The 15,664-nt window shown below is 42.4% G+C and overlaps 1 protein-coding gene across 1 annotated transcript in view; it reads right to left on the reverse strand.

Moving 5' to 3' along the window:
• LOC146797971 (cytochrome P450 2C20-like) overlaps positions 1-15,664 on the reverse strand; it is a 483,019-nt gene that overhangs the window by 179,488 nt on the left and 287,867 nt on the right. Inside the window, exon 6 of the mRNA XM_085625190.1 lies at positions 9,308-9,484. Coding sequence (XP_085481316.1) covers positions 9,308-9,484 — 177 coding nt within the window. The remainder of the gene's footprint in view (positions 1-9,307; positions 9,485-15,664) is intronic.

The following is a 15,664-nucleotide window of genomic DNA, read 5'->3' on the forward strand; positions in this document are numbered from 1 at the left end:
GATTCCAAGTTGCTTGACACCAAACATGACATGTTTTGATGCAGTCATTCCAAAGTTAGCATTTATAATGCACTTAAGAGTATATGGTTTAACCGCATCCACAAACAGCAACAGAGAATAGACTCTGCCAGCTGCTGAGGGGTCCTGCTCATGCAGAGGCACCCCCTCACATTGTAAACCAAGCACCCTGCCCTCAGGATTGATAGGGCCTGCCAAAGGGGTGGCTGATAGGTTTATATGTGTGTGTATGGTGAGATATAGGAACCTATACCTCAGTGAGGAGTGCTAACACCACCTCACCCAGGCTGCAGTAGCAGGCCTGTGGTGTCAGATTGAGTCTGCTTCCCAGGGGTGGCATAATACATGCTTCAGCCCCTGGTAGGCCTGTGAAGTGCCTATGCCCTAGGTACCTAAGGTACCATATACTAGGGGCTCATAGGGTACCTCAGAATCCAATCACTAGTGCATCTAATATGCACAGCAAGTCGATTAGAGAGAACAGAGAGACTGGGGCCCTGATTAGCAGGGACCCAGCCAGACTATAGCCAGAAACCAGTGTTAACATCAGAAAAAAAGTGGGGGCAACATAAGTGCAGATCCTACTCTCCTACACCAAGGATGTTAGGCGTTTTGCAGTTGTCCGAAGGTGTTCTATGACTGACACGGCAAGCATGCCATTAACAGCCAGTCATCGAGGCTCAGGAATCCATGCACTCCTGACCTGGGAAAATGGACACCAGCCACCGGCATCAACCTAATAAAGAGCCAGGTTATGGCTGAAGGGGAGCCTGGTAAGACGTTCCTGGCTCACTATGAACTGCAGGTAGTGCCCGTGGACTAAAGAACAGGTATATGGAAATATGTGTTCTCCAGTTCAAGGATGTCATCCAGTCTACTGGATCCAGAGCTTACAGGATCTGAGCCAGAGTAAGCATTTTCAGCCCATCCTTCCTCAGAAAAAGATTCGACATGCAGAGGTCCAAAATAGGCCTGAGGAATCTGTCCTGATTACAAAAAATGCAGTTAAGCGAGTATCATCCTCCTCCATTCTTCGAGTCTGGTATCCACTCAGTGGCACCCTTGGACAGCAGAAGGTTGACTTCCAGCATAAGGATTGCAGAGTGCTCCTCCAAACGTTACTCCATAATGGGGGGAAAATGAAAAGGAGAGGAAATGAAGGGTATGTATCCCAGTTCAACAATTTGTAAGACCCACTCGTCCGATGTGGTAAATCTCCAGCCAGAGTAATTCTGTATTGTGTCTCCTACCAACAACACCGGAGTCTGAAAATGCAAACTAAAGAGGCTTGGTACATGCTGCAGCAGCGGATTAAAAAATGGAGGATTGTTGCCCCTACTGGTTTGAACAGTTTCTCATGTCACCATCTCCTTGGCTTCGAAAGGGCTGGGTAAGTTATTGCAGTACAGATTGAGAGCGTTATTCTTGCCAGTAAGCTAGACACCTGGAATAGCCTCTGGGTTTTCTTTACTGGTGAGGAAATTGTTTAGCCGTTGTCAACAGTTTCAGAGATCGTGCTGTGGAGGGACTGTCCTTGAATTATTTCAGCACAGAAACAGCCATTACTCCAAATAGCCTGGAGCCATCAAAGGACGTTTCCTTTAGGAACGCTGCACATCTCATGAAAACCCAGTTGATCTAATCCAAGGCATGCCCTCTGACCACATCACTGGTGCGAACAGCTCTTTTTGTCCAGACCAGTCCTTGAGTGAGTAATTTCCAGTGCTCAGCACCGGCAATTAATTGTGAACACCAGCACTTGTGACTTTCTGCCACAAGATGGCGGTGTCTGGCAAATTAAGAGATGACCACAACAACATGAAATTATTAATTCAATGTACATTTAAAATGACTATTACCTGCCGCCTAAGCCATTCTTATAGCTTTGGGGGCTTGAAATAGTCTGAATCATCACACTTGCAGGAGTGAGATGGTTAGTAGTTGTGTTACTATCATTGGCAGCGCTGGCAGTGGCAATGTGTTGTACAAACTGCAGTGGCCTCCTGACGAGAGCCCTGGCACAATGTTTTTCACAAATTAAGCACTGGTCCAGACCACCGCGGAATACATACTTGGCTACATCCTGCCCGTCATGTATCGTTGGAGCTAATGAGGCCCTAAGTTCCACTGGGATGGCGGGCAATATGTTGCCGGACATATCCAATAACGCATTGGTGTACCTTCCTAAAAAACAAACTGAGTTGATATATCTGAGGACTAGATTAGGTGAAGAAAAGTTTCTAAAATCACCAATTCTTTTCAGTTACCTGCTTGTGCACCTAATTTTTGCTTCTCTCTGTGGCAGTGAGGGCCACCTTGTGAAAATATAAAATCTGATTCTTTCATTTTTTGATTAAGCTATGCTTCATCCATTTTTTACCCCTGCCCTACTTTCAGCCTGGCTCTCTTCTTGACACCGCATCTGTATAAACATTAGGTAAAGAATTGCAGGTTGAGACATTGTAGGCTGTGTAAACATGCAGAGTCAGCTTGCTCGAAGGTTTTCAGGCAATAGATAATCCTTAAGTAAAGTCTACTCAGAATAGCACATCTTGTTGTTCAGCCTTAAAACTGAGAAATTGCACAAGACACCGAGGCTGTCAGATTCTTGCCTTAGCTCATTTGTGTGTTCTTTCCAAAGTTCTATTTACCTCTGGGCATTCCTTGTTTGTGATCTTCCCTATAAAACCCATGTAGCCATTGTTCAAGTTTGCTCCTTACCTTGAGTAACTCCATGGTGCTCGTTGGTTGGAGACCCATTCTGAATGCTTAATAAATTACCTATGGTTTGTACTTTGTTCCACTGTTGATTCCTCCTCACTTGATAAGGACCCTTAGCAAGAGTGGTGACCCTGCACCAAGCAGATTAAAATTAATCTGTTTCACAAGCCAACTAGCTTTTGAGTCACCCTAATAGCAGGGCAGCCTCCGAGGTTCAAGGCCGGCTACAGGCAGCAGAACAGTGTTTCCAGGTGCAGCAAAGACATCTTCTGAAGTACAAAGCAGGCAGTCCTCATATTTCGTCCACTGGTCCAGAAAGTGAACTGAAGAGTGGGTCTGAGGATCCTATGTTTACACGTGGTACCTCTTTTGAATTAGAAGTTTCCTGGGAATCCCCTTTGAAGTGCTTGAAGTTTCCTGCTTTTCCTGCCCTAGCTCCAAGCTGGCTGCATGGACAATGCAGAGGTGAAACGTTCTTTGTGTGAAGGCAGAGCATTGCCTATTCAGTTGCAAGTGGGTGTGTGCCTGTTTGCTGCCTGGAAGTATAAACAAAGTCCAACTGTCTGTCATGTGACCCAGGAACAGGCTACAGCCACCAAATAGTTAGGGCAGGAAAATAACATGTTTCTAAAATTGGCAATTTCAAAATTGTAACTTAAAATCAGACTATAGCATCAAAGAGGGTTTTAAAATACAGTTTCACAGACACCAAACATGAAATGTTTACCGATTCCCTATCAAACGTTAGCACTAATTGAATATAATAAGGCACCCAATGTTATCCCATGGGAGAGGTAGGCCTCACAGTAGTAAAAAATGAATTTACAAGTTTTTACTACCAGGACATGTAAAACTTAAATGTACATGTCTATCCTTTTAATTAAAATCCACCCTGCCTTAGGACCTAACCTTAGGGGTAATTTATATGCAATAAATGGGGAATGAGTTTAAGGCCTGGCAAGGGGATTATATTGCCAAGTTGAAATAGCAGTTCAAAACTGCTTTTATGCTGCAATGGCAGGCTTGGGATATGATTTAAGGGGCTACTTAAGTGGGTGGCACAATAAGTGCTGCAGGCCCACTAGTAGTGTTTCATTTACAGACCATCTGTACATTGTATGCCACTTTACTAGGGACTTATAAGTAATTTAAATATGCCAATCAGATGTAAGCCAATTTTACCATGTTTTAGGGAGTGAGCACAATTACTAATGTCAACAAAAACAAATTCAGCAAAATGCAAGGGTGAAGGCAAAACGTTTGGGGATTACCCTGCAGAGAGGGCCAAGCCCAACAGTCACCAATAATGCAATGCTTCTGTTACCAGCATCAGAACAAGGTCTCGGATGCTGGTCCATGATGTTTATTGTCAAGAAGGCATCAGTGATCTTCCAAATGATAAGAGATTTGAGATTTCTGAATCAATTTGTCCCACCACAAACTTTAGAGTGTCATCCCATTGATTACCTGGGCCGATTTCTTGACTTTCGACCTTCAGGATGCCTACCACGTTCTCTCATAACCCACCCTCATCAGAGGTTCCCCAGGTTTTCAGTAGGCAATTACCACTGGCAATTCCAAGTACTTTCTTTTAGACTTAAGACTTCCCCCAGGATTTTCACCAAAGTCCTGGCTCCAGTCCTGGGTCTCCTGCGCGCTGAAGGGGTGGTAGTCCACCTTTTTGCGGACTATCTGCTCATTCAGTCTCTCTCTCAGTCAGTCGGTGGAGGACACTATCTACTATCTTAACCCTTCAAAAGTTTGGATTTCTCATCAACCAACCAAAGCTTGATCTTACTACATCACAGAGGCTGTAGAACACAGGTGCCATCTTCAACATGGTTCAGGGACTCTGATCACAACCAACATCCAGAAAAATCAAGCTCAGGTACCTCTTGCAGATGTTGATGTCAAAGGATGGAGAAACAGCAAGCGAGGGCCTGCAGATTCCAAGAAATATTGTTATAATCTGATTATCTTACCCTCTATTCTCTTTTGTATCCTCAAGGATAAGAAAGATACCTATTTGTGTTTTCATTCTTCTTTCTTTCAAGTATAGGCGGCAATGTTCAAAATCAACCTGTGAGCTCGATTTTATTGGGACCAGAGGTGTCTCACATTGCAGATCACTGGCTTTAGCTCCAACAAGATTACAAGGACTTGATTCTTGTCCCCTCTTCAATCCAGAAGAAACTTTCTTGATAGATGATGTCCTCATTTCTGCACCGAGAAATATTTTCGCTTACCCCAACCTGGTAGTTCTAACAACAGATGCCATTAGTTTGGGTTGGAGAGCAGTGTTAGGTAATCAGACTGTGCACACATTCTGGAATGCACTAGATATGGGGAAATCATCCAACTGGAGGGAGTTACTAGCAGTTTGGAGAGTGATCCGGTGCTTTGCTTTTCTGCTGAAGGAGAAGGCCTTGATAGTGTCTCCCAACAACACAACAACCATGTCTTACTTGAATCAACAGTTCAGCACAGGTTCCACTCTGTGAATTACATCACTCACCAGATCTGTGTCAGGGTTGGACACAATTTTCTAAACTTCAGAGCCATTTACATTGAGGACTCCCTAAACTCCCAGGGAAGACTCCCTCCGCAGGATTGTTTTCTTGCTCCCAGGACTTTGTTCTAAATCCTGTCATCTTCCAAGGGGTATGCAGGAGGAGGGGAGTCTCTCTGTTGCATTTATTTGCAATGAGAGACAACTCTCAGCTTTAACTGTTTTTCACCAGATACCATGATCACGCAGGCATAGATACCCTAACAAGCCATTAGCTGAAGGGACTCCATTACACCTTCCCTGACACCCCACACCCCAGTTCCCCTGATTCTGTGGCTCCTTGTAAGGCTTCAGACATAATTAGTGGAGCTTCCCTTAGTCCTTTCCTTAAGGAAAATGAAACATTGGTTCTCCTCCTTAGAAACCTTCAGGTGGGTCAAGAGTGGATTCTGCCTCTATCTCCTTCCTACTTGGTTTACCCTCTTCTACCTACAGCCACCCTGGCTCGACTAAGGCTGCCTGAGAGGGAGAGATTCCTGGTTAAGGGTATTTCGCTAGCACTCTCTACAGGCTTCTAGAATGGTGTCTACTAATAGGGCGTATGATCACAATTGGGCTTGCTTTGATCTATGGTGTGCAGAAAGGAATTTCTCTCCTATTACAACTGCAGATCTTCATATCACCTAGTTTTTACAGGAGGCCTCTGAAAAAGGATTGGAGGTTTCAACTCTGAGGTTACAGCAGTCGGCATTTCAGGTATTTAGATCATCCTAGAGTGATCTATCTCCTACAGAACCTCTTGTATCCAACATATTCAGAAGGTTCAAGCAATTGAAAACCAGGATTCATAATCCCTTTCCAGCCTGGGATTTCTGTCTAGTCTTATCCTTACTAAAGGCTGCTCTGTTTAAGTCTATTGAAACTACATTTGAGAAGTTCCTCACTGTAACAGTGTTTTTTCTTTTAGCCATCACCTCAGCTTAACATTTAGGGGAGTTAGGAGCAATTGTCTGTCGACATCCTTACTTGAAGGTGTTTGAAGATCAGATTGTACTCTCCCTAGATCCTAAATTCCTTCTGAAAATCAACACGGTCTTTCATAAGAACCAAGAGATTGTCCTCCTGGCTCTACATCAGGATAACACCAATTCAGACTCCTTAATTCACCTCTTAAATGTGGTAAGAACAGTGAAAATTGACTTAAGTTGAACAGATTAATATAGGGTTTCAGATTTCCTTTTCATTAAGTTCCGGCCTGTCAAGAGTGGAGAGAAACCTTCTTCTTCCACTTTTGCAAGGTGGATTAAGATGGAAATTTCCTCGGACTATTTGAATTGTGATAGAGAGATCGCTGTTACAGTCAAAGCTCCCTCAACCAGAGGAATGGCGGCTTCCTGGCTGAATGGGCAGGCAAGTCCATTAGTGAGATTTGTAAGGCTTCCACCTGGTCGTCTCCATCTACATTTATTTTGCAATATAGGTCACATGTTTCTTAGGGCTCTAAGTTAGCTTTTGGATCACAAGTTATGTTAGGATCCATGCTGGCTTAAAGCATCTACAATTTAATTGTAACCTGCCAAGTTGTGATATCTTTTCTTTTTAATGGAGCAGGGTGACAATGACGGGAAAAAAAGCATTTCTCCTCTACATGGCCTTTTGCTGATGAAAGGGGGTTTTATAATGCTAGGATTACTTACATGTATTCTTCATGACTCAAGATTTTTCCTCACTCTTCCCAGTACTTATGACCCTCCGACCCACCCTGTCCCTTCAACAGCCTCTACTCAGTGACTTGGCAGAGAACAGGAAATTAGTTGGGAAGTGAGGTGTCTTGTGGGTAGCTTCCCTTCCCAGAAAAAAAAAATAGCATGGGAAGTGGTGGTAAGAAAGTAGTGAATGTGTACCTTCACTCCTAGAGTAATAGATTCACATGGGTCAGTATCTTCTGGAAACTAATGGATGCATACCCATTAAACTCCAATCAACACTACAGTGCAATGGGCACATACAAGCATAAGTTGAAATATGATAGAAATGACAACTGGTGGAACCAATTAGCCAAGACATAGTCATAGGGACAGGATGATGAAGCCTCTACCAGCTAAAATATCTCAAAGGTAAATTGATTTTTCAGCTGCAGAGTTAAGAATAGCATTTTCAGCTGCTTCAATAGCACGGAACGGCTAGAGGGCCCAATAAATGCTTGTTGTGGAAAACATCCTCAGACAGAATAATAATTCATATACTACTATATGACATCCCAGTAGTGTCCCGTCCTTAAGGGTGGAGGGTTCCCAGACCCCCAACTTTTTGCAAACGTAAAGAGTGTCTGTTAGGATGAGCAAAGGCCAGTTTTGTTCAGGTTAGGTAGCCAGGTGCTGTATATGTGCTGAATGCGCAGGTGCCTGGGTGCCTGAGCTGAACTTTGCCAGACTGAAGATTTCACAGCCCTCGGGGCATGACCTCCTAAGCCTCACGACAAGGGGGTGCGTCGGACCTGGGCGCTTTAGTTTTAAGCCCTGAAATGCCGAGGGCCGAATTTCCATTTGTGATGCTCTTCACAGAGTAGTGTGGGATCAGCAGTCTAACTGACCCAATCCCACTCTGTGAAGACCCATAACAAGGTCAGCCAATGAGAAGAGGCGGCAGTCCCAATCCTTCCCACCACTCGAGCTCACAGCTGTGGCAAGCAAGTTTTGAAAATGTTTTTTAATGTTTGCTGCATATGTGCATACGTATGTGTGTGTGAGAGAATGTATGTGTATTAGTGAGAGCGTGTGTGCTGTGAATGGGTGTGCGTGTGTATGTGCTGGTGCATGGGTGTAAGTGTGCACAGTTGTGAATGCATGGGGATTAGTGAGTGTGCATGTAGATAAGTGAGTGTGATTATGTGTTAGTCCCCCACCCCAGCTCGAATAACCGGCCGTCACTGTGACATCCTTCGCATATTTTGATTTAATTGATTGAAGCCTGCAAAGAAGCTCAGATACTTTGTGTGCCAAGATTGATGGCAACTCTAAAATATTTGAACAGCAATATTTAATTTAACAAAAAACATTTTATTATTGTGCTTAATGCACCTTAAAAACAGAGAAATTAATTCTATCTGAAAAGCATGTAAGTGCCTGGCATCCAAAATTACATGTTGGAGGTAGCAATGCCTTTGTTACATAAGTCACAGCAAATTCCATAATTTAATACAGTCTAGAGTGGGTGCAACCATTTTTTCCACTGAAACAGCTCTTGCATACTCGGTCAAAGCTGCTTCGGGAAAAAATAGTGTGGGATAGTGATCTGCCAATTAAGTTTTTTTCTGGAGATAGACCCCCAAAGTGATTTCCATTTCGAGGAATATCAGAGCTGATGCCCCACCCCCCCATGTGCTGTGAGTTTAAGGGAAATTTCAGGACTTTTTCTGTCCTGGGCTGTTAGGAAAGGATGCTAATGGGAATTACATTAGAAAGGCTGTCCTTAATTGAGCAGCTCCTCTAATGTAATGTCTTCTGGTCCCTGGTGGTCTCATTTAGAATGTGTGGAAGGCGGGGTTCCTAATGACAGAAAGGGCAATGGAGGTAAGCAGTCAGAAAAGTTACAGTATATTTTATGAATCTCTTATTACCCCACATATCTAAGTTAGGCTCTAAATGCTGCAGTACTGATGACCCAATGGACAGAACTTTTTTTCCTAAGTAAGTGTATCTCATTCACGGGATTTCAGGAGTAAGTTGTAAGTAACAACTGACTCTGGAGTAAGACTCATAGAAAAAGATTTGTGCATCGTGCCCAAAGAATTTGGAGATTCTGGGAAGCAGATGGATGCACGCCCAGGCAATAAGAGATGTATGAGGAAAAGGCCCTTTCGTTTTCATGAAGTAGCGGCCCTATGAGTCCTCCCTAACAAAGCCAATGCTCATGTGACACAGAATGTGGATGGAAGGCGGCTGCTTATATTTTTAAGTCACGCCTTCCAAGACGACATTGTAAAAAAGGCAGCTAATATCTTGTGCCCTGCTGCCTTCTAGAACCATTAAGGGAGCCAAATAACAGAGTTTCAGTTACCTTGTTTTCCTTCATCAGGAAACAGTCTATAAAGTCCCGAGGAGATTCTGTGTTCAAGGTCAGACGGTGTGACTCAATCTTTTTTTGGATAAAGTCCCTCAAAAAGAGGGTTTCCTTTAAAATTCTATGATGAGGTCCAGGCAGGCAGTCCATGATTGTTGGTATCGAGTTGTACAGCTGTGGGGAGTAAAACAAAGGGTTCAACATAAAATTGAAAACAATAAGCGTGAAGAAGGAAGAGAGAGAACACAAACAGAGAGAGGCAAAACAGAGTTGGAAATTAAGAGTGAATAAGAGAAACAAGCATTTGCAATGCAATAGGTCTTGCATTTGCAAGAGTTTGAGCTATTGGCATTGCAAATGACAATGCCTTTTATTCATGTGTTTTGAATCCCGACAAGTGCTGCGTAAACATGCACTTTGTACTTATTTATAATCCTTGCTTACGAGAAGCAAGGCTGGCAGTAAAAGATGCAGAGTTACTGCCACCCTTGCTTGTCGTAAGTGGTGCATAAATATGCACTTTGTAATTATAGTCCTTGCTTACGACTAGCAACGCCGGCATCAATTGCACCTCTTTTATTGCCAGCCTTGCTTCTCGTAAGCAATGACTATAAGTACAAAGTGTGTGTTTACACACCTCTTGCAGGTTTTCAAAACACATAAATAAAAGGCATTGTCATTTGCAATGCCTCAAACTCTCAAATGCGAGACCTATTGGATTGCAAATGCTTGTTGAGCTTTGAGACTGAGGCAGCATCAACCATAAGAAGGCAGGGACGGGGACGCCTGGCCGTGCGCTTCAAAAGCACGTGGGAGGAGGAGGAGGTAGATAAAATTTTAATATCATTCTGTGTTCACATGATCTTATCCACTCTAACAAATGAGATGCAATTAGAAAAATACTTTGTAAAAAGACAGATTTTAAGTTACTTTTTCACAAGGTGCAAAAAGTTACTTTTCGGAGTAACAAAACATAACTGGAGCAAAGAGAATTCGAGAGTACCCTCAATAAATAAGCATTTGGAGAAGGACAGTTCTTAAACTATACTGTCTACCAGTATGGATGACATGCGACATTTCTTAAACTATACTGTCTACCGCTATGGATGACATGCAAATCCTACACCTTGTAGTCCTCTGTCTGATGTAACATTTCCCATACACTGATTTACACACTTATGATTCATTGTCTTTGTGTAAAGTGTATGTGATGCACAGTGCTCTGACACCATACACTGGTATGAGTGGTGCTATAAAGCGAAATAAATGCATGAGAGAGAGTGGTTATGGAGACTTGAGGGACACTGTTAAAGGGTGGTAGTGAGGGAATCAGTGGAGAAGGAGGTCATTGGGGAGAACCAACAAACATTGTTGCACTGGGTGCCACCAATGCTAAAGCAGGCCCTGGACCAAACTTCCAGCAACCCTCAGATCGATTTCGGACCTGATGGTTTTCAAGAAACTGTTTACAACATGGTTATTTAGTTGTTGGGGCTGTCCCTGGTCAGTAGTGAGATGGAGACTGCTAGCATTGGGACACTTGTTTCGAGTAGCTGCGTGCTCTACAAATGCTATCATTCATTCAGTCATTGTTCAAACCACTTGCCCGCTACCACTTCTAAGGTTTGGTGTTTTTATGTTTCTCTTGAATATTCTCTCTGCAGCTCACTCTCTCCTCTTCCCTTCTTAATTTCTGATTTATGACTTTTGAAAATTAGTTTAGGCTCTTATGATTATAAGTGTATAATTTTACTGTATCATAGTTTTGTCTGCTTCTATAAAGCCTTGGCAATCAAGCACTCTCCAAATAAACATAACACAATTGCAGGGTTAGGATTATGTGATGGATTACAGTCAATGTGGCAAGTCCATCTAACAGACAGGATGTGGCTTCAAGTTTCCATAGAGTCCGAAATTTATTTGATTAAAAAACATAGTAGGTCAAATTAAAAAATTGAGCATGGGTTTCCCCAACATCAGCCAAGGATACGATCTCCCCTAGACAAGGTGAAGCACAAATTTCTGCTCTCAAACTTTAAAACCCTCACATTGGGTGCCAGAGATACTGCATGTTTAGGCTTGGAGATGGACACGGGCATGAGTAAGAAAGCGTGGCTGTTAGAGGCTACCTTAGTCAAGTAACTATACAGGGCATTTTCACATTTATAGTACAATCCCTCCTTCTTGTGATTTTCTACAATGCAAATCAAAACATCAATGCATAATTTGATCTTCATTATATGGATCAGTTCATGTCCTTTATTATCTTCTCTCCCTTGCAAATAATCATCATCAAAGTCATCAATCAGAAGCACTAGAGTGAAAGTAGATTATTATGTATTGAGGTGATGCAAATTTGTACCAATACATAAATAAATGAAAGGCAACATTAATGAAGAGGATAGCTCTCATAATCTTCATACCCCAGTCCCCATTTATATTCTGGAATTCAGACCAGAGAACCCACTGTTTAAGTCCATCAACAACAGTATGTAAGCCTTTAACATCATTTCCTAGGTTACTTATCTGCTCGTCCATCTACGTGGGTTTGTTGAGAAGAAAAACACAGCATTCAATTCCTTTTATGGGAGAGATGCCCCGCATTGCAGCCGGTATGAAGTCCAAAATCACCCATTCTATTTTGTAAAAGGACAGTTCTTTGATCAATTGGTTGGGCACTAATATACTTTAGCAACTTGGCGGATCGCTTTAGTCAACAGGATTAATCCCAGTGTGGAAACATTATTGCAAAGAATTGTGCAGTCTGTGGAATTCCTTTTTCTTGCTCCGGTACAAAAAAGAAGATGTGTTAGCAGGTAGCACGTAAGCAGGAAAGCAGGAAATAGACCACTTCTTGGATAACCACAAGAGGACGTCACAGCTTGTTCAGAAGCGCCACTCCAGGGGATTAGTACTCCAGGAGGAAAAACAATTCTAGTCATGGCAACTTCAGAAAAAATAAGGAAAGGTATATGTTCTTTGCCCTGGATTAGTTACATTACATTCACTGTGTCCCATGTATATGCTATCATTCCTTTCTTCGCAAACCAGTTCTTCAGCAGCAGTAGCTAAATGGACAACAGAAGGCAGTACCTCCTGAGCACACCTAGGCACAGTCAAATCAATGAGTGTAACACATTTTGGATTCTTTGATTTTGGGAATGAAGAACCATGTAGATGTAAGTCATTACACTGCTCCTCCCACTCAGTGCATCAGGTTCACTGTTCATTGTTACACCCCCATTGGAGTCAGTGGGCACATGGGAGCAAAGCCAGCATGAGAAAAGCTTTAGGCCTTCGTTTTATTGATCAAAGTCCCACAGGAAAGCACTGTATTTGTAGGAAAACCATTTACCTCTGGAGAGAGTGGGGGGCATTGTTCAGTTGACCTCATCAAGACTGCCACCCACCTGCTTCTTCTCATAAAACCACACAGACAGTCAAATCCTCAAGAGATGAGTTTCCTGGGATGCTTCCCACCACCCAGATCACAAGTCATTGTTCAGATGCTGCTTCTGGGTCAGTCCTTCGTTGTGTGTCCTCTGGAATCTAGAGCAGATTGGGCTTCTACAAGTTCTGTACTTCACTTGCAATGTGATGCACTGATCCAAGTGAGAGTCCCCTGCACTTTATGATGGTGTTGGTGATAAGAAGGACTTGGTAGAGCCCTCGCCACCTCAAATGAAGCGACGACATTTGCTAGTAGATCTTCACTTAGACTCATTGCCAGGCTCCAGGTTATGACACGCTTCAAACGGGGTGGTGAGCAATGCTTCTTGCACGTCAGAACAAAAGTTAATGAAACAGAAAATTAGTCATTTGCACTAACTGAGTCACACCATCAGATATGTGCAAATATAGCCAAGGTTGAGACACTGGAGGGTAAATGTAAGAATTAAACGGATCCCATTAAAATGTGTGTGGGTTCAACTCAGCTTTTTTTATTAGGAATGGTTCTCATTGCCATAAGGGCTAAGTTTAGAGTATCAGTTCACTTGAGCCCAGTTTTAACACATATTTTTGAAAAGCTATTTTTTATTGTTCCATTAAAGCACTACAACTTGCTGGTGGATTCAGTGCTATTGGCACAATAATAATGTTTACGAATACATAGCGTTTTGGACTTTTTCTGAAACATGAATAATACAAAATGAGCCCACTTATCACTTCTGATCTTAAGCAGAATCCCAAAACAAGGAATAAAGTTTCTGCTCAGTGTTTTAGATGCACTGGTTCTGTTCACCCCTGTCTAGGGATAGATTTTCGCTCTTCCAAAAACACATTACAAACCAAAAGCAGCATGGAGGAGCAACAACAGGGCTTCTGAATGAAGTCAATTTGTATGGGAATAAATTGTAGTGTAGTTCCTATATCCCTTATAGGCTCTGCGCATTGGAATAATATACACTATAGTTTTGACATAGGACTGAGGTCAGAATGTCTCTATCGAGTACATTAAAGTTAATTACTTGTGTGTGCCAGCTAACTCAGAGATCACTAGAAACTTCTCAAATAAACAAGAAGGAATTAGTTTCTGACAACCGCATAAACATGACAACTTTGTTTCCCTTAGAGTCGGAACAATCTCAGAATCGTCGAAACAATAGATAACAGTTTCACTCAGTCAATCATGCATGCTTCGTTTCTACAGAGTTACACAGAAATAGAGAGACGGGCGTTTCAATAAAAAGGGTTTATTGAACAGTCTTATTTCTCACGCAAGAGATATGAACTGCTACAATCGTAAGACAGAATGCGAAGTATAATACGTACAGCGTTAGCAGTAAGATAAAATAATACTGCAATAGAATGGTTTATAGCTATGACAGATATTCATAAAAATACATACATAAATAACACAGGCTAAAATGTTAATACTCATCTGATGCTTCTAGCTAGTTGTACCCCAGTGTACCTAACCTAAGTGTAGTACAAGATAAGAAGTAGGTACTGTTTGTCTATAGTCTAGTTTAGCTATAGTTGCCAAGATTTGCCAAAAGTCCCTCTAGGTTCTAGTCAGCTCCATACCTTAGAATGAGTGAGTTTGGAATCTCTTTTCGAGTCTCGATCTCTAACACCCCGCAAGGGGAGTCAGAAATACTGGAGTTGGATTCTATGCGAGGAGGATGACAGCGTCTGGTCAGTGCGTCAGGCGGGGACTTGACTTCCTTCCGAACTTGCCGTGGCGACCCGCGTCGTGCAAGCTGGCAGCCGAACTGTGGTTTGCCATGGTAAGTGAAGGTATTTTTATACCTTGAAGGTGTTTAGGAATTCCAGTATTGACGTAATAGTCGGGCAGAAGAACGTCATGAATGAACCCCTAAGGAATAGATGTTCATGCATAATAAATGAGTTCTTGGAGAAATCAATATTCAAGCAAGGGAAAGTCCAAAAGGCTTAAGAGTCTGGTTTTCCAAGCACTCGTTGTGACGTAGATGAACGGGTGCAGGTGGCCATGCCTGTATTTGGTTAGCATGGATAATGCCTAAATAAGGGTAGGATTTCTATGCCTAAATATGGGCAATGCAAATTGTGCCTACATAAGGGCATAAATCGGGAAACCTATATACGGTATCTAAATCGACACACAACAAAATCAGTCCCAAGGAGAAAGTTGGGCAGCAGACGAGGTTTTGGCACTGCATAAATATCACAGGCTTGAGGAGATACAGAGCTGCTGAAAAATGGTCCCAAAATAATCTGCTAAACATGTGACGTTTATGTCATGAGTCATGTCGTCCCTGCTGACATGTCCAATATCCTGATAATAAGATGGCTAAATTGAGTGACATAATTTTTGGAGCAGCCATTTTACCAGTCTTGTCTCACAACAAACCACTCAAATGACTGAGGCATCCATATTATTTCCACAGTTTATTTTCACTCTCTGGTATTAGTTCCCCCACAGTTGTAAGGTCGGGTATATTGGGCATTAAAGATGCAGTAGTTGGAGATAATGTTACATTGTAATCAAGAGAAATAGCAACTTTCCTAGCAGCATTGTCAGCAGGGTCATTCCCAGAACACACTTTGTTTTCTGAGGCTAGTTAGCAACACATTTGGCTATCACAATCTCCCTTGGGAGTTGAAGGGCATCAAGCACATTTTTACATAGGGTCCTTTCATTATTGGGGCACCAAGGAAGCAAGGAAAACCTTCTGCATCCAGAGGAGTCCAAGGTCTTGAGCAACCCCGAAGGCATATTTAAAATCAGTAAAGATAATAGCAGCTTTTCTTAAGGCTAGATTATTAGCTTGAATACTTACTACAATTCTGATAATGGAGGCTACATAAAGATAGAATTTTTGGGGTAGTTACTAGATGACTCCTAACTTTGAGTAAATGAAGTGTATG

This window comes from Triturus cristatus, chromosome 9 (genome assembly GCF_964204655.1).
Source record: "Triturus cristatus chromosome 9, aTriCri1.1, whole genome shotgun sequence".
Lineage (NCBI taxonomy): Eukaryota > Metazoa > Chordata > Amphibia > Caudata > Salamandridae > Triturus > Triturus cristatus.